The sequence below is a fragment of the Rhincodon typus genome, chromosome 25 (assembly GCF_021869965.1).
Source record: "Rhincodon typus isolate 14 chromosome 25, sRhiTyp1.1, whole genome shotgun sequence".
In the NCBI taxonomy this organism is placed as follows: Eukaryota; Metazoa; Chordata; class Chondrichthyes; order Orectolobiformes; family Rhincodontidae; genus Rhincodon; species Rhincodon typus.
The window spans coordinates 2,953,312-2,978,102 of NC_063356.1; the positions used below are offsets into that span (position 1 = coordinate 2,953,312).

General features: G+C 45.9%; 1 protein-coding gene across 1 annotated transcript in view; it reads left to right on the top strand.

Moving 5' to 3' along the window:
• LOC109931449 (protein PHTF1-like) overlaps positions 1 to 24,791 on the top strand; it is a 38,993-nt gene that overhangs the window by 6,277 nt on the left and 7,925 nt on the right. Inside the window, exons 2-12 of the mRNA XM_048611800.1 lie at positions 3,511 to 3,716; positions 4,270 to 4,339; positions 8,991 to 9,149; positions 9,256 to 9,412; positions 10,458 to 10,530; positions 13,157 to 13,324; positions 15,142 to 15,231; positions 18,146 to 18,367; positions 21,711 to 21,839; positions 23,191 to 23,463; positions 24,371 to 24,502. Of these exons, the coding sequence (XP_048467757.1) occupies positions 3,511 to 3,716; positions 4,270 to 4,339; positions 8,991 to 9,149; positions 9,256 to 9,412; positions 10,458 to 10,530; positions 13,157 to 13,324; positions 15,142 to 15,231; positions 18,146 to 18,367; positions 21,711 to 21,839; positions 23,191 to 23,463; positions 24,371 to 24,502 (1,679 nt within the window). The remainder of the gene's footprint in view (positions 1 to 3,510; positions 3,717 to 4,269; positions 4,340 to 8,990; positions 9,150 to 9,255; positions 9,413 to 10,457; positions 10,531 to 13,156; positions 13,325 to 15,141; positions 15,232 to 18,145; positions 18,368 to 21,710; positions 21,840 to 23,190; positions 23,464 to 24,370; positions 24,503 to 24,791) is intronic.

Here is a 24,791-nt window from a genome sequence, read left to right on the forward strand (position 1 = left end):
AGCCTTCCTGCTCCTATGATGCTGCTTGGCCTGCTGTGTTCATCCAGCTCTGCACCTTGTTGTCTCAGATTTTCCAGCATCTGCAGTTCCTACTATCTCTGTCATTTATTTAGTTTCTAGTCTCTCCACGTAAAATACAGAAGGAGGCCATTCAGATCTTCAAGCCTACCCCACCATTCAAAAGACCATGGCTAATCTATCCCAGGCCTCCTATCTTTTAAGCTAGCTGCTTGTCTCCCTTAACTTCCTGACACTTCAAAAAAAGCTATCTACTTCCTCTTTAAATATTTTCGGTGATTTCGGGTCAATAACTCTCAGGGTTAGAGAATTCCACCACCCTCTGGGAGAAGAAATGCTTTCTCATTTCAGTTTTAAATGATTGTCCCCTTATTGTGTAACTCTGTCCCTAGTTTGAGATTCCCCCATTAGTGGAAATATCTTCTCAACATCTACCTTGTCAAGGCCCCTCAAAATCTTGTATGTTTCCAAAGATCACCCGAATAGAGGCCCAACCTGTTTAGCTATTATTGATAAGCTAACCTCTTCATTGTAGGAATCAGCTGAGTGAACCTCTTTTGAACAGCCTCCATTGCCAATATAGCCTTTTTTAAATACAGTGATCAAAACTGTACAGTATTCCTGCTGCAACCTCACCAATACATTGGGCAGTTGGAACAAACGTTCCCTGCTTTTAACATCCAACACCCTGGCAATCAGGGCCAAAATCCAATTTGCCTTCTTAATTACCCACTGCACATGCATGGTCATTTTTTTGGTACATGCAGTTGAAAGCCCAGATTCCTCTGCACTGCACTTGTTAGGGGTCTGTCTCTGTTTTAAAAACTGTCTGCCTTTGATTCTTCCTCCCAAAGTGCATGACCTCACACTTTCTTTCTTTAAACTCCATGTACCCATGTTTTTGCCAACTCACTCAACCCATCTGTATCCCCTTGTAGATTCCTTACATCTCGCCACATCCTGCCCTCGAATCAATTACAGTATCGTTTCTGGGCCGGTGCAGTGGTTAGCACTGCTGCCTCTCAGCACCAGGGACCCAGGTTCGATTCCACCCTCGGGCGACTGTCTGTGTGGAGTTTGCACATTCTCCCCATGTCTGCGTGGGTTTCCTCTGGGTGCTCCGGTTTCCTCCCACAGTCCAATGAAGTGCAGGTTGGGTGGATTTCTGTAGGAATTGCAGGGTTACAGGGATAGCATAGGCGGGGTGGGTCTGGCTCAGATGCTCTTCACAGGGTTGGTATGGACTTGATGGGCTGAATGGCCTGCTTCCACACTGTAGGGATTCTATGATCAGCAATTTTGGATACATTGCACTCTGTCCCCTTCTCCATGACATAGATATTGATGGTAAATAATTGAGTCCCTAGGACTGATCCTTACGGCACTCCACTAGTTACATCTTTTCAATCTAAAAAGGACTCACTAATGCTGACATTATCTTCTATAAACCAATCCTCAATCTGTGCTAATACAACACCCATGATACCATGAGGTCTTCTCTTGTGCAATAATCTTTTATGTGGCGCCTTATTGAATGCCTTCTGGAAATCCAACTGCATCTTCTGGTTCTCTTTATCAACTTTGTTTGTTACGTCCTCAGAGAGCCCAAGCAAATTTTGTCAAAAATGATTTCCCTTTCACAAGTCCGAATGTCTTCTAAATGCTGTAATTGTGCTCACCTCGACCACTCCCTCTAGCAGCACATTCCATACGCACACCACCCTCTGTGTGAGAAAGTTGTCCCTCAGGCCCCTTTTAAATCTTTCCCTCTCACCTGTGCCCTCTAGATTAGGACTCCCCTACCCTGGGGAAAAGACCTTGGCTAGTCATCTTATCTATAGCCTTCATGATTTTATAAACCTGTATAAGGACATCCCTCAGCTTCCTACGTTCCAGGGGAAAAAAGTCCCAGCCTATCCAGCCTCTCCTTATAACTCATACCGTCCAGTCTCGGTAACATCCTTGTAAATCTTCTTTGCACCCTTTCCAGTTTAATAACATTCTTCCTGTAGCAGGGCAACCAGAAATGTATGCAGTGCTCCAAATGTGGCCTTACCAATGTCTTGTACAGCTGTAACAAAAAGTCCCAACTCCTGTACTCAATGCTCTGACTAATGGAGGCAAGTGTGCCAAATGCCTTCTTCACCACCATGTCTATCTGTAATACCACTTTCATGGAACTATGTACCTGCACCCCTCGGTCTCTCTGTTCGACAACACCCCCCAGGTTCCTACCTTTAACTGTGTTAGTCCTGTCCTGGTTTGTCTTACCAAAATGCAACACCTCACATTTATCTGAATTAGACTTCATCTGTCATTCCTCGGTCCAGTTGATCAAGATCCCATTGTACTTTTAGATAAACTTCCTCACAGTCCAGTATGCCACCAATTTTGGTGTCATCCACAAATGCATTAGACCACTCAGCCCATCAAGCCTGTTCCACCACTTAGTGGCATCTTGGCTGATCTGATTACTTCACGTTCCTATCTACCCTGATAACTTTCATCCTTTTGCTTAACAATTATTTGTCTAGCTCTGCCTTAAAAATACTCAACTTCCACTGCCTTTTGGGGAAGAACTCCAAGATTGACGACACTGTAAGAAAACATTCCCCTTTTCTCTGTCTTAAATGTTGGGCCCTTTATTTTCAAACAGCAACCCCTAGTTCTAGATTCTCCCAGGAGAAGAAATATCCTCTCCACATCCACCCTGACAAGTCTCCTCAGAATTCTTATTTGTTTCAATTAAATTGCAACTTATACTTCCACACTCCAGCAGGTTCAAGGTTAGCAAATAAACGACTAAAGATCTTTATTCGGTCAGCCCTCATTCTCAACTTTGAGATCCAGGATGGTTGGCCTTTACTTATGGTTATAATTCTGTGACTCTGGTGCAAAAATATTAGTTGATAACATTTTTAATGTTCTCTGTTTCATGGTCCTTATTTGTCTTGACTAATTGTTTTTGATGAATCAGTTTGTTGATCAGTTTGAACATTGGGCAGGAATTCTGTCCCTGAAGTTTACAACTTTGAATGTTGTTATAAGGTTTTATTGTCTGTTTTCAAATCGGTCCTCATTCACACACACAGACTTGCATTCCAGTCAGTCCCTCATACACCCTGACCACCAAATTCACTAAGGCTCCTCAGAAAACACCTTCCAAACCCACACTCATTTCCATTTAGAAGGACAAAGACAACAGATACATGGGAACCCTACCCCCTGCAAGTTCCCCTCCAAGCCACTCACCATCCTGACTTGGAAATATATCGCCGTTCCTTCACTGTCACTGGGTCAAAATCCTGGAATTCCCTCCCTACAGACATTGTGGGTCTATCCTACAGCACATGGACTGCAGCGGTTCAAGAAGGCAGCTCACCCCTACCTTCTTAAGGGGCAACTAGGGACGGGTAATAAATACTGCTCAGCCAGTGACACCCATGTTCCATTAATAATAATAATTCATAACTTGGACTTTCATTCACTCAGGTTCTTGGTACTATTTTTCTGTTGGGAATTATGTTAGTCTTGGCAATACATTCACAGTCCTAATACAATGGGCTACAGCAGCAGTACGAGGTGGTGTTCTGCCAGTCTTTCATTGGGTAACCTGCCTAATTGGAATTGTTCTGTTTCAGATCGGAGCATATGATCAACAGATCTGGGAAAGGTCCATTGAACAAACTGAGATTAAGGTGAGCTGTGTGAATAAAGTAACACTTTAAAATGTTCCAGGCATCTCACTCCTAGTTGAGAGACTCACTGTGTTTCTGTGGAATATTCCCCAAACATTGAACATGGGGGATGGTGTTTCTGATTGTGACCCAGTGTGGATCCAGTGTTGGACAGTGTGAGTTAGTCTCAGTGGGAGTTATTAATCTTGGAGCATTGTCAAAACATGGACCTGTGATTTTTCACAAAGGATGACAGATTGGTTTTCAGTAAAGTAAGCCAGAAGGATGCAAAGGATTCCTGATAGTTCCTGATTCTGGAGACTATTTTTAAATAAAGGGTGAAATTTGCAAATGATGATTATAGTTTATTTGAAGTTGTAATGTTGTCTGGGGGGGGGTGTGTGTGTGTGTGTGTATAAAATGAACATCAATAAGCTGCGTATGTTGAGTGTAAACTGGTCTGTGTGCAGTAAGTTCCACTTGTGCAAGACATGGATACAAACTCTGTCCGGTCTGACCCACCTTCCTCAAGCTGACCAAGCAAATCCCACCATCTGTCAATGTTTATTTCCAGGGACTGCGAAGCCGGCCAAAGAAAACGGGCCGAATAAAAATTGACCTGATTGATGTCGACCTTGTCAGAGGTGAGAGTGGTGAGGTGGGGGTGGGGGCGTGGGTTGTGTTGGAGGAGCTTAAACAGTTCATCAACTTTACTAACACCTTTCACCCCAACCTCAAGTTCACCTGGTCCATCTCTGATACCTCTGTCTCCTTCCTGGATCTCTCTGTCTGCATCTCTGGTGACCGCATCGAAACCGACATCTATTTCAAACCCACCGACTCCCACAGCTACCTAGAATACACCTCCTCTCACCCATCTTCCTGCAAGAATGCCATCCCCTATTCCCAATTCCTCCGCCTCTGCCGCATCGGCTCCCAAGATGGGGCATTCCACTCCCGAACATCCCAGATGTTCTCTTATTTCAAAGACCGCAACTTCTCCTCCACTTCAACGGTCGAAAATGCTCTTGACTGCATCTGTTGCGTTTCCCACATCTCTGCCCTCACATCCACTCCTCCAACAAAAACAAAGATAGAATCCCCCTGGTCCTCACATATCACCCCACCAACCTCCGCATCCAACGCATCATTCTCCGCCACTTCTGCCACCTACAATCCAACCCCACAACCAAAGATATAGTTCCCTCCCGACCCCTATCTGCCTTCCAGAGGAACCGCTCTCTCCGTGACTCCTTCATCTGCTCCACATTCCCCACTAGCCCCACTGCCCCGGCACCTTTCCCTGCAACCGCAGGAAGTGCTACACCTGCCCCTACACCTCCCCCCTCATCCCCATCCCAGGCACAAAACAAACCTCCACATCCGACAGGGATTCACCCCCACATCTGTCAATATGGTCTACTGCGTCCGCTGTTCCCGATGTGGCTTCCTCTACATCGGTGAGACCAAGCGGAGGCTCGGAGATCGCTTTGTAGAGCGCCTGCGCTCTGTTCGCGATAAACGAGAACACCTTCTGGTCATGAACCATTTCAACTCCCCCTCCCACTCCCTGGGTGACATGTCCATCCTGGGCCTCCTCCAGTGTCACAATGATGCCACCAGGAAACTGGAGGAACAGCCCCTCATATTCCACTTTGGGAGCCTACAGCCCAATGGCCTAAACGTGGATTTTACCAGTTTCAAAATCTCCCCACCCCCGGCCTCATCCCATGACCAACTCTCCCTCTTATCCCTGCCTCTTTGACCTGACACAACCTGTCCATCTTCTCTCCCACCTATTGGCTCCTCCCACCTCACTGACCAATCCCCACCAGTCCCTACCTGCACTCACCTATCACCATCCCACCTACCTTCCCCACCCCCACCCCTCCTCTCTCTATGCATTTCTGAGCTCACTTCGCCCTTCCCATTTCTGAAGAAGGGTCCCGACCCGAAACGTCAACTTTCCTGCTCCTGTGATGCTGCCTGGCCTGTTGTGTTCCTCCAGCTCCACACTGTGTTGTCTCTGACCCCAGCATTGGCAGTTCTATCTCTGAGACCCTGATGGGAATTGTGTACGGGCCTCCTAGCAGTAGTTGGGATGTGGGGAAGAAAGTAAATCAGGAGTTAGATTAGGCATGTCAGAAAGGCACTATTACGATAATCATGGGCGACTTCAATATGCAGGTAGGCTGGGAAAATCAGGTTGGTAGTGAATCTCAAGAAAAATAATTCATGGAATATCATAGAGATGGTTTTTGGAGAAGCTTGTGGAAGAGCCCACTAGGGAATAAGCAATTCTGGATTTGGTGATGTGTGATGAGGCAGACATTTGATTAGGGAGCTTAAGGTGAATGAATCCCTAGGGAGGCAGTGACCATAATATGATCGAGTTCACCCTGCAGTTTGAGAGGGAGAAGCTGGAATCAGATGTAACAGTGTCACAGTTGAGTAAAGGGAACTACAAAGACATGAGGGAGGAGCTGGCCCGAGTTGATTGGAAGGGGAGCCTCACAGAGAAGACAGTGCAGCTGCATTGGCGGGAGTTTCTGGGGGTAATTTGGGAGGCACAGCAGGAATGCATCCCAGGGAAGAAGAAACATACTAAAGGGAGGATGAGAGAACTGTGGCTGATAAGGGAAGTCAAGGGCAACAAAAAAAATGTAAGAGAAAGCATTCAATATGGTGAAGCCAGAGGATTGGGAAGCCTTTAAAAATCAGCACAAAAAAAACTAAAAAAAAGTAAAAGGGAGGAGAAGATCAAATATGAGAGTGAAATAACTAATCATATTAAAGAAAATTACAAGACTTTTTAGATATATAGAAGGTTAGAGAGAGGCAAGAGTGGACATTGGAGCACTGGAAAATGAGGCTGGAAATGTAGTAATAGGGAACAAAGAAATGGAGGAGGAACTGAATAGGAACTTCTCATCCGTTTTCACAGTGAAAGACACCAGGAACATACCTGTACTTCAAGAGAGTCAGGGAGCAGAGCTAAGTGTGGTGGCCATCACTAAGGAGAATGTGTTAGGGAAGCTGAAAAGTCTGAAGATGGATAAATCACCAGGACCAGACAGATTACACCCCAGAGTTCTGAAAAGGGATAGCTGAGGAGATTGTAGAGGCATTTCAGGAATCACTGGAACAGGAAAGGTCCCAGAGAACTGGAAAATGGTTAATGTAATGCCCTTGTTTAAAAGGGGAGGGAGGCAGAATGTGGGAAATTATAGACTGATTAACCTGATCTCGGTTGTTGGTAAGATTTTAGAGTCCATTATTGAGGATGAAGTTGCAGAGTATTTGGAAGTACGTGGTAAAATAGGGCTGAGTTAGCACAGCTTTGTCAAAGGGAAATCATGCCTGACAAATCTGTTAGAATTTTTTGAGGAGGTAACATACACGTTAGACAAAGGAGAACCAGTGGATGTGATCTGTGGAAGGACAGGTCGTGTTGAAGAATTGGAGAGGCTGCAGAAGCACTTGGGCAGGCTAGGAGAGTGGAAAAAGAAGTGGGAGATGGAATACAATGTGGAAAAGTGTGAGATTATGTACTTTGATAGGAATAATAGAGGCATAGATTATTTTCTAAATGGGGAAAGGCTTCGGAAATCTGAAGCACAAAGGGACTTGGGAATCCTAGTTAAGAATTCTCTTAAGGCTAACATGCAGGGTCAGTTGGCAGTTAGGAAGCAAATGCAATGTTAGCATTCATTTCAAGAGAGCAGAACACAATGGTAGGGGTGTATTCCTGAGGATGTGTAAGGCTCTGGTCAGATTGCATTTAGAATATTGAGAGCAGCTTTGGGTCCTATATCTAATAAGGACTCTCAAATAAATTGAGATGAAGAGGAATTTCTTCAGCCAGACAGTGGGGAATCTGTGGAATTCATTGCCACAGAAGGCTGTGGAGGCCAAGTCATTGAATGTATTTAAGACAGAGATAGATGGGCTCTTGATTGGTAAGGGGATCAAAGGTTATGGAGATAAGGCAGGAGAATGGGGTTCAGAAACATAGCACCCATGTGGTAGAACAGACATGATAGGCCAGATGGCCTAATTCTGCTCCTATATCTTATGGTCTTAAGACCATTCAGCCACTTGAGCCTGTCCCACTGTTTAATTAAATCGTGCCTGATCTCGACCCCATTCATTTTGCATTTACAATGGAAGCTGCCAATGTAAGCATGTCACACTGCCATGTGCTCCTCACATTGGTGGGGACTAAGAGTGGATATTGAGGACAAATGGCCAATCAATCAATGATTGCCCTTCAGATGTAATTAATTGTGTGAAGTATTAGCAGGTACTATGCAGTTCATGTAGTGGTTTACATCAGTTGTGCAGTGTCTATGTTGTACAATCCCATTGTGAAATGTGAAGGAATTTCATCTCCCTGAGGGTAGTGAATGTTGGAATTCTCTGCCACTAGGAGTAGTGGAGGCTACATCATTGGAAGTGCTTAAAGAGGCAGTGGGTATATCTTTGAGAGATTGGGGAGCTGGCGCGAAAGAGGAGTTGAGGCCTTGGGCAGATCAACCAAGATCTTATTAATAGGCAGCAACAGGCTTGATGGGCTGAATGGCCTACTCCTGCTCCTATTTCTTATTTCCTGTAGCTTTGTGCAAACAGATGCTGGGAGCATTGGAGGGCCCCTTCAGTTCTGATCTGATTATCTTGTCCCTGAGGAAGATTCACTAAGTGCCAGCAAAGGTTGGGAGAGGTTTGGAACTCTCTCCCACAAATGGCAGTGGATGCTGGATCAGCTGTTAATTTTAAATCTGAGATGGATAAGTTTCTGTTAAGCAAAGGTATTAAGGGATATGGGCCAAAGGCTGGTCTATGGAGTTAGACCACAGATCAGCCATGACCTTGTTAAACGGTGGAACAGGCTCAAGGGATTGAATGGCCTCCTTCTATTCCAATGAATGGCCCTTCCTGTGGTCCTCACCACACATTGCCCCTTCAATGAGAGCTCAGTGAAGCTTGAGGCTAGAACATGATGCACGGGAGTCTGAGCCATCATTTGCTGCAATAAAACAGCTGCATTTTGTTTGTGATCTGAGCAAATTATATAAATGCAGGATGTTCTGCCCATATGGTACATGCCCCACATAAACCCTGTCCCAACCTACTCCACGTCTGTCACCTTCTTTCTCCTTTGTGGGTTTCACCAGCTTCACCTTAAATGTATCCATTCCCTGCACCCCCCTGTCCTGTTGCTGTCCTTCTAAAGCCGATTTGTACCTTCTCCATTGTCTCTCTATGATTTCTAACCAGCTCGCCTTCATTGTCCAGGGTCAACATTTGTCAAGGCCAAGCCGGAGAGTCCCTGGACCTCTCTAACTCGGAAGGGAATAGTGCGAGTCTTGTTTTTCCCATTTTTCTATCAATGGTGGATCCAGGTAACCTCACTGGGTACCTTCACATGGCTACTGGCTCTCTACCTCTTGGAAGGTGCTTTACAAAAACATTCTCGTTTATTTGCCTGCCATCACAATTTCATTTCTAATTGTTGTGCCGAAATGGACGTTGATTCCATTGTCTGTGTTCGTGTTCTCAGCGGTGACGATTGGTCTGTACTTGCTGGAGCCAGTCTTGTATGTGAGTGAGATTGTGAGCCCAATGCTTCTGATGCTGCTGCTGGGGACCGTTCACTGCCAGATCGTCTCCACACAGCGAAACACTCCATCACCTACTAACGGAAGCAGATGCAGGAGGTGAGCCCTGAGCTGGGAACAGTCAATGATTGAGACTCGGTAACAGAAAGTTAACACACTGTGTGATTCTTAAATTTAATGTAATAACAGTCTTGCATCAGTGCACAATTGCATGTCAGTGTTTTCCCATTGTAATAACCTTGCATCATTTTGGTGAACAAGGTTATGGTGAGATTTCAACATGCGGCATGCTGGCTCAGCAGCATGGTGGCTCAGTGGTTAGCCCTGCTGTCTCACAGCGCCAGGGACCCTGGTTCGATTCCACCCTCGGGTGACTGTCTGTATGGAGTTGGTACATTCTCCCCGTGTCTGCGTGGGTTTCCTCCGGGTGTTCTGGTTTCCTTCCACAGTCCAAAGATGTGCAGGTTAGGGTGGATTGGCCATGCTAAATTGCCCATAGTGTTCAGGGACGTGTAGGCTGGGTGGGTTAGCCATGGGGAATGCAGGGTTACAGGGATAGGGTGGTGGTGGGTCTGGGTGGGATGCTGTTTGGGGGAGTTGGTGCGGAATCGATGGACTGAATGGTCTGCTTCCACACTGTAAGGATACTGTGAAGTTGTGAGATTTCAATTCAAACTTTGAGGGAGAGATGGGAATTCAATGGGATTTTGGTTTTACTGATGTTGGCCATTACTCCCGTCTAACACAGAAGTCTTCTCTCTTTCTAACATAATCTTTTCATGTTGGGATTGGCCTCATAGCTCCTTGTTCCACCGTATCTGGGGCCTGAATGTGCCATTTGTATATTCAATGACCATAACTGGAGATGGAGTTTGACGGTGAAGTAAATGATTTGCTGGTGACGCAGTTCAGTATTTGGTACACATTCCCTGTTGAAGTCTGACAATAATTGGATGTGTGAATGCTCTTTCAAACTGTGTGTGAAGGAGTGCAGAGTTTCTATTGAAGATCTTTGAACTGAAACTCATCGAGCTATGGGTCTTTCACAGTGACCACTCACTCAGCATATAAATCTCGGATTGCAGCTCCTCCTCATTTTCCCTGAGGGTTATGTATTTGCTCATGTCAGTTGCTTCTTTCTCAGGGCAACGCAGACAAAAAGCCTATCAAGGAAAGTTGGACGATGCAACTCAGGCTCTGGATCCCATGCTGGAAGAGTAAGTCTCCTCAGTGACTCACTCAATGTTTGATGCTTAAACTGCCCAGGTATGTCCTGTACACAAAAAGCAGGACAAATCCGCCCCATCAGTCTATTCTAGATTATCAGTAAAGTGATGGGAGCAGCCATCAACAGTACTATGAAGCAGCACTTGCTCAGCAATAACCTGGTCACTGTTCTGAGGAAGGGTCACCGGACCTGAAATTTTAGCTCCGATTTCTCTTCACAGATGCTGCCAGACCTGCTGAGCTTTTCCAGAAATGTCTGTTTTTGAACCTGCTCAGTGACGCCCAGTTTGGTTTCCACCAGGACTACTCAGCTCCTGACCTCATTACAGCCTTGGTTCAAACGTGGACAAAAGAGTTGAATTGCGGAGTTGAGGTGAGAGTGACAGCCCTTGACATCAAGGCTGCATTCAACTGAGTGTGGCATCATGGAGCGCTAGCAGAACTGGAATCAGATGGGTATTGGGGGTGAACGCTCTGCTGGTTGGAGTCACACATGGCACATAGGAAGACGGTAATAAAAGCAAAATACTGGGGATGTTGGAAATTTGAAATAAAAACAGAAAATGTTGGAGAAACTGGAATCATCTGTGGAGAGAGAAACAGAGTTAATGAGGACTTGGTGGGAGTAAAGTAGGATCTCATAGGTGACAGACTGAGGGCTAGGTCCTCCCAACAACCAAGTTGCTGATACAAAGAAAGAAAAGAACAAAGGAAAAATTACAGTAGGAACAGGTCTTTTGGCCCTCCAAGCCTGCGCAGACATGCTGCCTATCACAAGTAAAACCCCAAATCTTTGGACATCTCTGCAGGCGTTCCTCAGGATAATGTCTTAGACCCAACTATCTCCAAGTGCTTCATTAATGACCTTCATAAGGTCAGCAGCGAAGACGTTTGGTAATGATTGCAAAATGTTCAGCACTATTTGCAACACCTCAAATACTGAAGCAGTCCAGTTGTGAGGCGTGTGAGAAATTTACATTCCAGTGAGTGATTTCTTTCATTCATGGAATGCGGGTGTCGGTATTTAGTCTAACATTTATTGTGCATCCCAAGTTGCCCTTGAGAAGGTGATGGTGAGCTGCCTTCTCGAAATGCTGCAGTCCACCTGCTGTGGGTTGACCCACAATGCCAATAGGGAGAGAATTCCAGGATTTTGACCCAGCAACAATGAAGGCACGGTGATACATTTCCAAGTCAGGATGGTGAGTGGCTTGGAAGGGAAATTACAGGTGATGGCAAAACCATGTATCTGCTGCCCTTCTTCGAGATGGAAGAGGTTTGGAAGGTGGTATCTAAAGACCCCTGGTGAGCTGCTGCAGTGCATCTTGTAGATAGTACATACTGCTGCTACTGAGGATCAATGTTGAAGGGAGAGGATTTTTGTGGATGTGCTGCCAATCAAGTGGGCAATTGTTCTGACCTGCTGTGATAGTCATAGTATCTATGTGGCTAGTCACTTCAGTTTCTAGTCAATTGTAACTCCTGCTTTGTTGGTAGTGGGGGGGGGGAGTGATGGTATCACCATTGAATGTCAAGAGTTGCTTGTTAGAGATGGTCATGGTACTTGTGTGCCACGAATACCTCTATAAGAATGGATCAGAGGCTAGAAATCCTGCAGCAAGTAACTCACCTCCTAACTCCCCAAAGCCTGTCCACCATCTGTAAGGCACAAGTCAGGAGTGTGTTGGAATACTTCCCACTTGCCTGGATGGGTGCAGCTCCAACAACACTCAAGAAGATTGACACCATCCAGGACAAAGCGGCCGGCTTGACTCGCACCACATCCACAAACATTCATCTCGTCCACCACCGATGCTCAGTATAGCAGCAGCATGTACTATCTACAAGATGCACTGCAGAAATTCACCAAAGATCCTCAGGCAGCACCTTTCAAACACATGACCACTTCCATTTAGAAGGATAAGAGTAGCAGATACATGGAGTACCACCACCTTCAAGTTCCCCTCCAAGTGACTCACCATCCTGACTTGGAAATATATTACCGTTCCTTCACTGTCACTGGGTCAAAATCCTGGAATTCCCTCCCTAATGGCATTGTGGGTTAACCCACAGCAGGAGGACTGCAGCAGATCAATAAGGCAGCTCATCACCACCTTCTCATGGGGACAGGTAGGGACTGGCAGTATGTGCCAGTGATGCCCACACCTCGTGAATGAATAAATTAAAAAGGAAATCGCAAAGAACATTACAAACAGCAGGAGGTCATTCTGCCCCTATGATGAATTTCTGGCATTTAATTAGATGACGTGTGTAATTGTATACCTCAACCCCTTTGACCTTCGCTTTGTTTCCTGTCCTCAGGGTACCCTACCTCTAGATTGGATGGTGTGGATTAACTGGGAGATCTGTCAATTAAATGCTGTACTAGATTGACTAATTATCACTGTGAATTATCACATAGACTGGTTACTGATACTTGGACAGCCAGTAGATGGATTAATAAGGGGTGGAATTCATTGGCATTGCCTGCCTACTCATGTTTTAATATCTTTCTTTTCAAAATAATCAAAAAATATAATTATTGAGAGGGGTTACCTGTTTCTGAAGTTAGCAATGGGTGCAAACTGATTTTGAAAAGCTGTGCGATACCTACAGGGTGCTTACTGTCGCACTAGAAGCCGGGTCTCCGATGAGAATTCCAGTGAGGACACGGAGAGTCAGTCACGACGGCTGCTCCTTCAGCAAAGCAGAGAAGCAGCTTTGAACAACTACACATTACGCCTCAGAAAGAAGACCCAGGTCAAAACTCTGGGAGCAGCAAAGGTAACTTAGAGACTTCTCTCTCTCGCTTACTGTCACCTATAATTCCATTTCCGTTCAAATTTGAGTCAGGCACTGTGGGGTGATGCCTAATTCTCTGAAATAAATAACCGATTGGGATTGGGATGGATATGGAAAGGGAACATCCTGTGGGGCTTTGGGCCTTGAGTGGATCTCCCGCTCAGCAATCCCCCTACTTCCTGTTGAACACCACATGGAAGATGCACTAAGATGGGAAAGAGCAGAGACTGGTTGGGGACCTCTGTGTGCATCACCAAGAATGGCTCATCAGCTACACTACTGCACAAGCTGGTCACCTCCTAACAGCCATATTGTGGCAACAAGAGGGAGAAACAGACTTGACCCAATGCTCACCAATCAGCTATCCTTGTGTGAAGATGAAGTCCCATTTTCACATTGAGAATACTCTGCATCATGTTGTGTGGCACTATCACCGTGCTAACGTCATAGATTTCACATAGATCTCACAGCTCAAGACTGGGCATCCATGAGGCGCTGTGGGCCATCAACAGCAGCAGAATTGTACTCCAGCACAATCTGTAACCTCATGGCCCAGTGTATCCCCCACTCAACCATTACCATCAAGCCAAGGGATCAGCCCTGGCTCAATGGAGAGTGCAGGAGGGTATGCCAGGAGCAGCACCAGGCATACATGTAAATGAGGTGTCAACCTGGTGAAGCCACCAAACAGGTCTACTTGCATGGCAGACAGCATAAGCAGCAACAGATGAACAGAGCTAAGCGATCCCACAACCAGTGGAACAGACCTAAGCTCTGCAGTCCTGCCACACCCAGATATGAATGGTGGAGGACTGTTAAACAACTCACTGGAGGAGGAGGCTCCGCAAATATCCCCGTCCTCAATGGTGGGGGAGCCCAGCACATCAGTGCGAAAGGTAAAGCTGACATATTCGCAACAATTTCACCCAGAAGTATTGAGTGGAGAATCCACTTCAGCCCCCTTTTGGACATCCCCATCATCACAGATTTCAACAAAAGAAAGAACTGTAGGTGCTTGAGATCTGAAACAAAACAGAAATTGTTGGAAAAACTCAACAGGTTTGGCAGCATTTGTGGGAGAATGTAGAGCTAATTTTTGAAGTCTGTTGACTCTTCATCAGAATTGTGTTTCAGTTTTTGTTATCATAGATTTCATGTGGCCCTATCATCACTGAACCTGCTACTAAACAGCAGCTTGGAGGTTACCATTGATCAAAAACTCAACCGGACTAGCCATATAAATACAGTGGCTACAACAGCAGGTCAGAGCTAGGAATACTGCAGTGAGTAACTCACCTCCTGACTCCTCAAAGCCTATCCACCATCTACAAGGCACAAATCAGGAGTGTGATGGAATATTCCCCATTTCTGAGATAGGTACAGCTCCAACAACACTCAAGAAGCCTGATACCATTTAGGATAAAGCAGCCCACTCGAACATGACCTTAAACATTCAATCCCTCCATCTGGAAGGACAAGGGCAGCAGATCCATGGGAACACCACCACCTGAAAATTCCCCTCCAAGCCACTCCCCATCCTGAAATATATCGCCGTTCCTTCACTGTCGCTGAGTCAAATCCTGGAATTCTCTCCCTAACAGCATTGTGGGTCTACCCCACAGCACATTGACTGCAGCTCACCACCTCTTTCTCTTTCTCAAGGGCAATTAGGGACTGGTAGTAAATGCTAGTCTGACTAATGATGCCCACTTCCCACGAATGAATTCGAAATATAGCACTGTAATTTAAAGTGAGTGCTACCTTTGTTACAACAACCTCCCTTTTCCATCAATTTACAGAGCGGAGAAATCATTGCTAGATGGGAGATTCCAAAACGAGACTCGGACAGTTTACTAGACTCTGAGATTGAATCGACAGCCCCGATTCAGGTAGGAATATCTAAGGTGGATTTAACAAATACTTGACAATGGCTTAGGGCTGGGCCTACTTGATCCTGAATATTAGACGTGGGTGAATTTTCAGTGCTCTTGGCCTGATCACTGGCAGTGGATAGGAGCTGGGAGAAATGGTAATGATTCTGTGAGAAGGAAGTGCACTGTTTCCATCAATGAGTGAAGCCAGCTGTGGATGCCAAGGTGTGTGAGTAATGGGCTTCATTCCCAATTCAGAGGGTTCCTGAAGTGAATCCTATTGTGTCTACACGAGCTCTCTGAACAAGTGATTCCCCCGGGGTCACTCTCCTATCTGTTTCCTGTACCCCTGCACCTTCCTCCTTTTCAGACAACAATTTAATTCCATTTTGAAAGCCTTGATTGAACCTACCTCAATCACATCATCCGGCTGTGTGATTTTAGATATTCCTCATAATGCTCTCGGTTCCTGATTCTAATTACTGACGGTGACAAAGGATCGGTGGGGCTAATGTCATCACGAGGCTGCAGGAGCTGGGTTGGGGGAGGGGTAAGGGGTTGTTTCTCCAGAAATCATGGAAGTGTTTGATTGCATAGCTGCAGATAAAATTTACTTTAGAGCCATCAATGTCAAATATTCACTGATAAACCTAACGGGGAATTCAGAAGAACCTCCTTTACCCAGAGAGACGTGAGACTGTGGGACACTCTCCCACAAGGAGTTCTGAGATGAATAATATCAACCTGTTTAAGGGGAAGGTAGAAAATACTGGCAAGAGGAGGCCATTCAGCCCTTCAAGCCTGCTCCACCACTCAATATGATCATGGCTGATCATCCAACTCAGTCCCTTGTTCCACTTCCTCCCCATATGCTTTGATCCCTTTAGCCCCAAGAACACTATCCAACTCCTTGAAAACATTCGATGTTTTGACCTCAACTGCTTTTTGTGGCAGAGAATTCCACAGACTCCCCACACTCTGGGTGAAGACATTTATCCTCATCTCAGTCCTAAATGATCCTTAGACTGTGACCCCTGGTCCTGGACTCCGTGGTCATCCTTCCTGCATTTACCCTGCATGGTCCTGTCAGAATTTTGTGTTTCTATGGGATTCCCCCCTATCATTCTTCTAAACCCCAGTGAATATAGTCCTAACTGATCCAGCCTGGCTTCATATATCAATCAACCTGGATAAACATGAAGGAGAGAGGGATAGGAGAATGTGCTGGAAGGATGGGGTGAGGAACAGTCTCATGTGGAGTATGAGTGCTGGAGTAGAGCAGTTGGGGTGAATGGCCTATTTATTCACTGTGAACCTTTGCTTGTTCTCTTGGGCTGCTAGACAAACCTGATTCAAGCTGCCACAAAAACAGAAACTACTGGAGAAACTCAGCAGGTCTGGCAGCATCTGTGGAGAGAGAAACAGTTAATATTTCAAGTGTGGTATGACGACTTCAGAACTGATAGTAGCTAGAAAAGGATGGTATATATGCTGAAGACAGTGGGTGTTGGGGGTGGGGAGGGGAAAGAATGAAGAGATAGGTGGAGATAGAGCCCAGAGAGACAGAGAGCTGGATGATAGTATGCCTGGGAGAAAGAATTCTAAATGCAAGCTGGGATGGGATACTAAAAGGAAGTTGAGATTTGTGTTCCTTTTCCAACCCTCCAGACTGTGCTTTACCTCCCATGAAGTTTTTATAGAATTCCCTGCAGTGTGGGAACAGGCCATTTGGCCGATCGAGTTAACACCGACCCTCCAAGCAGCATACCACTCAGATCTACCCTCCCCACCCTATTACCCTGCATTTCCCATGGCTAACCCACCTGGCCTACACATCTTTGGACTGTGGAAGGAAACCGGAGGAAACCCACGCAGACACAGGGAGAACGTGCAAACTCCACACAAACAGTTGCCCGAGGGTGGAATTGAACCTGGGTCACTGGCATGTGAGGCAGCAGTGCTAACCACTGAGCCACTATACCACCCTTTTGAAGCATCGTTACTGCTTAAAGGTAGGGAACACAAGCAGTTAATGTTAGCACAGCAGGATCCCATAAACAGCAATGCGACAGTGATGCAGGTAATCTGTTCCTGTGATGCTAATAGAAGCTGATTGGTCAGAACCCCGGGAATAACTGCCTGTAGTATGGGAGCTTTTGTACCCAGTTGAGAGGCTAGACAGGCCTTCGGTAACAATGCAGCAGTCCCTCTGTACTGAAGCATTACCCTGGAGAATGTTCTCAGGTCCCTGAGTGAAATCTGAACCCAGAGCTGGTGCGTCTTCTCCCTTTGCAGCATCAATGCCGTTCTCTCTCTCTCTCTCTGGCTCACAGTCATTGTAGAGGACAGTCCAATCACTGTGAGGGTCTGATATTGCACACTGCTGTGCACTTAGAGAATCTGTCAGCAGTGGGCAGTGCAGAGAACAAGACATTTTCTGCATTGTACAGTTGAGCAAACCGGGGTGCTTATTCTCTTTTGTTGTCTGTCATCTCTCATTTTTGAGGCAATGTCTCTGCCCTTGGATCGCACAGCGTGAAGTGACATTTAATTCTGTCAAACATGAACTGGTTAGGATGTACATGACCTCTTGGATGAGTTGATAAATCTCGTGGGCAGGACATTACTGAAGGGATTATAGGTTTCCCCTTTATTCTCCTCATTACCCAAAAGATATTAAACAGCTTGTCATTCTTACATTTTGTGAGATCTGGATTTGTATAAATTGCACATTGGTTTATAGACAGGTAATCAACCTCCTCTTTCTAATGACCTCTGACTAGGATCGAGTTAAGGGGAACACACGCAGTGATTAGTTCCACCTCTGGCTAATGTGTCGTGTTGACAGGTTTTTGTTGTGCTGTGGGTGTGGCTACAGAAAGCCTCTTGTTTTCTAAATGCTTTCTCATTAAAATGGTTCCTTATCTTTCAGAACAGTTCCAAGTCCTATATGACCTTCAGCTCGCTGAACTGTGATACGTCCCAGCCTGCATCGGAGAGCAGCCAGCATGGTTCGGAGACAGAGGACATGCTGTGGGATGATCTCCTCAACGGTCCCCGGTGCCATTCCTCGTACTCCAGTGAGAGTGAGTGTGAGGGTGTGCACAGACTGACTCGACCCAAGAAAATACCCACGGAGGAGGCAAGCCAACAGGTGAATGTCTGCCCAGCTCTTTCAATAACTTTGTTTTGATGCAGGCTTCCTTAACGTTGTAAAAGACCCATCACAGTTCATGGGAACATTATCAATGAAGGAACTAGCACCACTCAGAAGGCCGAATGGCCTCCTGCGGTGTGTATAATTTTAAATTCGTTCACAGGACTGCAGGTGGCACTTGCAAAAGCAGCACTTGCTGCCCATTTCCTCTTGATGGTGGTGGTGAGCAATTGCTTTGAATGCAACTGAGTGACCTTCCAGGCTTTTCCAGAATGGCAGCTCAGACTTATTTAAGGGTTTGAAGTCAAACATAGATCAGACCCAGGTAAGGGTGACAGATTTCCTGCTGCATTGGGCATAACTGAACTGGGCGGATTTGATGACAATCTGGTTGTTTTGTGGTCACCATCGCTGAGATGAGCTTCTCATTCCAGAATTATCTAATGAACTCAATTTCAGTTTCCCAGCTGTTGTAGACTCATGCCTCCAGGTCTTTGGTTCAGGTCTCTGGATAGCTACAGCAGTAAAAAAAAAAGTAAAATACCAATGATGCTGGTAATCAGAAGCAAAAACAGAAAATGTTGGAAAAACGTCACAGATTACCAGAGATCACAGCCTGAAAAAAGTCATGCTGATTCTCTCCTGACAGATGTTGTGGAACCTGCTGAGTAGATTCCTGTTTTATTCTCTCGGTTCCTAGTTCAGTAACCTCACTTCAGTGAAACTGCACTGAAGCAAATTGCACAGGACCCACCCAGTAACTTGTGTGAAGCTATGTTTTGAGATGGCCGAAGGTGCCCCTGTGTAGAAAATAAAACAAAGAACTGGAAATCTGAAACAAAATCAGAGATTGCTGGACAAATTCAGCAGTAACTGTGGAGAGAGAACCAGAGTTAATATTTCAAGTCATAGAATCCCTACTGAGTGGAAGCAAGACATTCAGTCCATCGTGTCCACACTGACCCTCCGAAGATATAGGGAGATAGAGGGCTTGGTGATGTGGTGCAATGAAAACAATCTGTCTCCCAACGTCAGCAAAACTGAAGAACTGATCATCGACTTCAGAGAGAAAGGAGGAGAACACACCCCCATCTACATCAATAGGAGCTGAGTTTGAGGGGGTGAAGAGCTTCAAGTTCCTCAGAGTGATGATAACTGACGACCTGTCCTGGACTTCCCACGTAGGTACAACGACGCCTCTTCTTCCTCAGGCGGCTCAGGAAATTTGGCATGTCCATAAGGCCCCTCACCAACTTCTACAGATGCACCATTGAGAGCAAACTGCCCGGGTGCATAACGGCCTGGTATGGCAACTGCTCTGCCCAGGACTGTAAGAAACTACAGAAGGTGGTGTGCGCAGCCCAGACCATCACGGAAGCCAACCTTCCATCCATGGACTCCATTTACACGGCTCGCTGCCGCAGAAAGGCGGCCAATATCATCAAAGACCCATCGCACCCCAGTAATGATCTCCTACAACCTCTCCCTTCAGGCAGAAGGTGCAGAAGCCTGAACACACACATGAGGGATTCAGGAATGGCTTCTTCCCGGTCATTATTAAATTGATGAATGGACTCTCTAGCCTCTCTAGCTGAACTTGCTAATGTTGATCTCATCTAGCGCACACCCTGTGCAATGTAACCTGTATGTCCCTAAGTCTTTTTGATCTGGTGACTGTTCTTTGGAACTGATGCCACTACCTAACCTGATTTGCCCACACACCAGCTTCAATGCCCTGTTTCCTGCGGGATTGGATCAGAGATGGGAATAGTCTCTACTCGAGCTGCCTTGGATCACATTACTAAAACTTCTTCAACATGTGGGATAGGCAGCCATTCTCACCTGTTCTTTGCTGCACAGAATGTTACTATCTTATAGGAACTGGCAGGAATGTCTGAGAGCAGGTGGAAGCAGGGAGCTGGCAATGGTCGAAATGTTACTGGAGCAGGTGGGACCTGAACCTGGGCTTCCTAGTTTAGAGACTGGGCAGGAGTTGGCTCAGGATAGAACTCCGACTACAGAAGTGGCTGAATTTTTTTTCCTTTCACAAGCTCTCTATTTTTTTGTATCAGCTGTGGTTTTACATATACATATATTTTTAAAAATATTTTTATATATAGTGAGACAGAGTAAAAAGACAACACTGTGAACGGACTTTATCATAAATATTCTTTTTCCACGACCAGGCAAGTGCCTGGATTTTAAACACTGCTATTAAACAGGCAGCACCTACTTGTCAGAACTGCCTTCAGTTGTTTGTCTTGTGCTTCAGAATGGCTGGCAAATTTGTTGGGGACATCTCCCAGTTGTTATTAATGTTGAATTTTCACAGTAGTCTCCCATTTGCTGGGTTAGCTTCCATCAAACACTTTTAATTTTCTTGCAGTTTTAGCTGCGCTCACTGGTCTTTAACATCCTTTTAGCAGGAGCTGTAGTGTCAGAGGATGGTTTGGCCCTGATTTCACCTTTGGCGAGGTCTAACTCTGCTTCGATCGGTTGGCACAGTCATATAACAAGCTGTGGTCAGATCCAAGCTGCAGATTTGGCTAAGCATCCTCCTGTGAAATGTTCTGTTCTCCCACTGGGGAGGGATATCACTTTGATAAAATCGAAGCTCGCGTTTATCCGAGCTTGATTCATCACCATTTCCCTGAACTGTGTTACTGCATCATCATTATAGGATTTAATAATCCCTGCAGCCAATAGGTTTATGACTGATGTAGACTAGACACCACCAGAATCCCTATAGTACGTAAACCTCACTGCTCCTACACTCCCTCCCTATCTGGAACTTCCTCCAACCACTACACCCTCCCTATATCTGTCACCTTCTCCAGCCCCCACACCCCTCCCTATCTCTGTAACCTTCCCCAGCCCCTACACCCCTCCCTATCTCTGTAACCTTGCCCAGCCCCTACACCCCTCCCTAACCCTGAAATCTCTGCCAGACCCTATGCCGCTCGCTATCTACAGAAGAAGGTTGCTGCTTTATGTCAATGACATAGACAATGACAATTTCAGTGAGGGGGAGGTGATGGCCGAGTGGTATTATCGCTGGACTGTTAATCCAAAGACCCAGATAATGTTCTGGGGATTCAGGGTTCAATTCCTGTTGTGATCGATGGTGATATTTGTCAGGGGGAGAAAACATCTGTTCCCTTTAGGGAAGGAAACTGCCATCCTTACCTGGTCTGATCTATATGTGACTTCAGACCCACAGTGATGTGGTCGACTCTTAACTGGTCTGCAATAAATACTGGCCCAGCCAGCAATGTGCTCATCCTATGAACGAATAAAAGGAAATATAGTCATAACTAAAATTGTTGTCTTTTATTTTCAGAACCACTTGCAATGGCTGTACAGCAGTAGCACGGCCTCCCAAAGGGTCAGTGCTATCGTCTGGGAAGGGAATGACTGTAAAAAGTTCGATATGTCAGTTCTGGAGATCAGTGAAATGATTATGAAGAAGGTGTGTTTTCAGAAGAGAGACAGCATTGGCGCGGACTGTGAGGAGAGTGTGAAATTAGCTCGGGGTATAATTTGTTAGGGACAAAGCCGGAAGACAGAGCGCAGGGGGAGGGGAAAGACTCACGCTGGTGGGGGGGGGGGGTGTTGGTTGGGGGTGGCCATGTTTGAGATAGGGAAAGAACAGAAGAGGGAGGGCAGAGGAGAGGGTAGATGCTAAAAAGTTCCTGGGAACATGGAAAGGCAAAGAGTTCATAAGCAGGAGGAAGGGTGAGGAGCAGATTCACCAGGATGTTGCTTGGGATGGAGCATTCCAGCGATGAAACCAGGCTGGATAAGCTGGGGCTGTTTCCCATGAGCCCATGGTGTTAGGGGCAAAGCCCTGGCATGGATAGAGGATTGTCTGACTGGCAGAAGGCAGGGAGTGGGGATAAAGGGTCTCTTTCAGGATTTGGTTTCATTTATTATTGTCACATGTACTGAGATACAGTGAAAAGTTTTGTTTTGCATGCTATCCAGACAAATACACCTTACATAAGTACATCTGGGTAATCAAACAGAATGCAGAATATAGTGTTAAATGCAGCTGGTGACTAGTGTTGGGACCACAACTATTCTCGTTATAACTTAACAATCTGGGCAAAGGAGCTGAGGGCATTGTTGCTAAGTTTGCAGATGACACAAAGATAGATGGAGGGACAGGTTGTGTTGACAAAGGGGTAGGCTTGAATGGTGGAGCAGACCTGATGTGCCGAGTGTCTTAATTCTGCTCCTATCTTTATGGATCTAAGAAGGACTTTTGACGTGGGTGGTGGGCTATAAAGGATGGTGATATGGTGTGAATCATAGTCTTATACCACAGAAAAGGCTCTTCTGTCCATTGTGTCTGTGCTGACCTATCTATACTAATCCCACTTTCCAGAACTTGGTCCGTTACCTTGAATGTTATGACATTTCAAGTGTTCGTCTGAGTACTCCTCAACACCCCTCCCAGGCAGTGCACCCCCACCAGCCTCTGCATGAGAAAGGTTATCCTGAAATCCCCTCTTAAACTCTTTCCCTTCATCTGAAACTTATACCTCCTTGTTATTGACCCTTTGACAAAAGAGAACAGCTACTTTCTATCCACCTTGTCTATGCCCCTCATAATCCAATATACTTCAATCAGGTTGCCTCTCAGTCTTCTCTGATCTTAAAAATCAACCCAAGCTTATCTTTGTGGTTAATCTGTTTCTTCCCAGGCACCATCTTGGTAAATCTCCTGTGCAGCATTCCACTGCATCTCTTTTCTATTTGCAGTTTTCCAGCCTTATGCTGGTTTGTAACCAGCAGCTGTTCTTCTGGTTTCCTTTCAGGCCAGCACCTTTGAGCAGGAGAATGGGTACCACATCCTGGGGTATTTCGTGACGATAGTCCTTACCTTGTTGCCCTTCGCATTCCGCCTCTTTCAACACAAGGACATTGAACAGCTGGCCTCATCCTCCATCTCCGAGTTACTGGCAGTGGCCTGTGGTGCAGGCCCTGATGGACTGCTGCTCAGTCTGGTGCTCATTAATGTTATCGAGCGCTTCTGTCTCACGTGGATGGTTTTCTTCATTCTCTGCGTGGCAGAGAAAACATACAAACAGGTGAGCGACAGCACTCTCTCACTGTAACTTTTTATTTCTGGTCTTGGGATGTAGATGAAGCCAACATTTATTATCCATCCCTAGTCGCCCCTTGAGAAGGGGTGGTGAGCTTCCTTCTTGAACCTTGTTATGGGGAAAGTGGACGTGAGGAATGTCAGATCAGCCATGATCCTATCGAATGGCGGAGCAGGCTGGAGGGGCGGAATGGCCTAATCCTGTTCCTATATCTTATGGTCTTAACTGCTGCAGTCCATGTACTGTAGAGTAGACCCACAATGCCCTTAGGGAGGGAATTCCAGGATTTTGACCCAGTGACACTGAAGGAACGGTGATATATTTCCAAGTCAGGATAGTGAGTAGCTTGGAGAGGAACTTGCAGGGGTGGTGTTCCCATGTATCTGCTGCCCTTGTCCTTCTAGATGGAAGTGATCAGGGGCATGGAAGGTGCTGTCAAAGGACCCTTTGTGAATTACAGCAGTGGCTACTGAGTGATGGTCATGGAGGGAGTGTATGCTTGTGGACAGGGTACTAATGAAGTGGGCTGCTTTGTCCTGGATGGTGTTAAGCTTCTTGAGTGTTGTTGGGGCTGCACCGATCCAGGCAAGTGGGGAATATTCCATCACACTCCTGACTTGTGCCTTGTAGATGGTGGACAGGCTTTGGGGAGTCAGGAGGTGAGTTACTCGCCATATTATTCCTAGCCTCCGGCCTACTCTTGTAGCCACTGTATTTATATGGCAAGTCCAATTCAGTTTATAGTCAATGGTAACCCCCAGGATGTTGATCGTGGGGAATTCAGTAATGGTAACACCTTTGATTGTCAAGGGATGCTGGTTCTTTCTTGTTCATTTACTGCTGTGCCTACTCTGAGGTAAAACCCTTAATCTGCTCATTGATGTCTACACAGCGATTCCTGTTTGCCAAGCTCTTCAGTCATCTGACATCAGCGAGGAAGGCTCGTAAGTCCGAGATCCCTCATTTTAGGCTGAAGAAGGTACAGAACATTAAGATGTGGCTGTCACTGCGCTCCTACCTCAAGGTAAGTGCGCAACTCATAGAATCATACTGCACGCTTTTTTAAAAATTCATTCATGGGATCTGGGCATCTCTGGCTGAGCCAGCATTTATTGCCCATCCCTAACTGCCCTCTGGGCAATTAAAGAGTCAACCACATTGTTGTAGGCCTGGAGTCACATGTAGGCCAGACCAGGTAAGGATGGCAGTTTCCTTCCCTAAAGGACATTAGTGAACCAGGTGGGTTTTTCCCAACAATCAGCAATGGATTCATGGTCATCATTAGACTCTAAATTCCAGATTTTTCGGGCCTC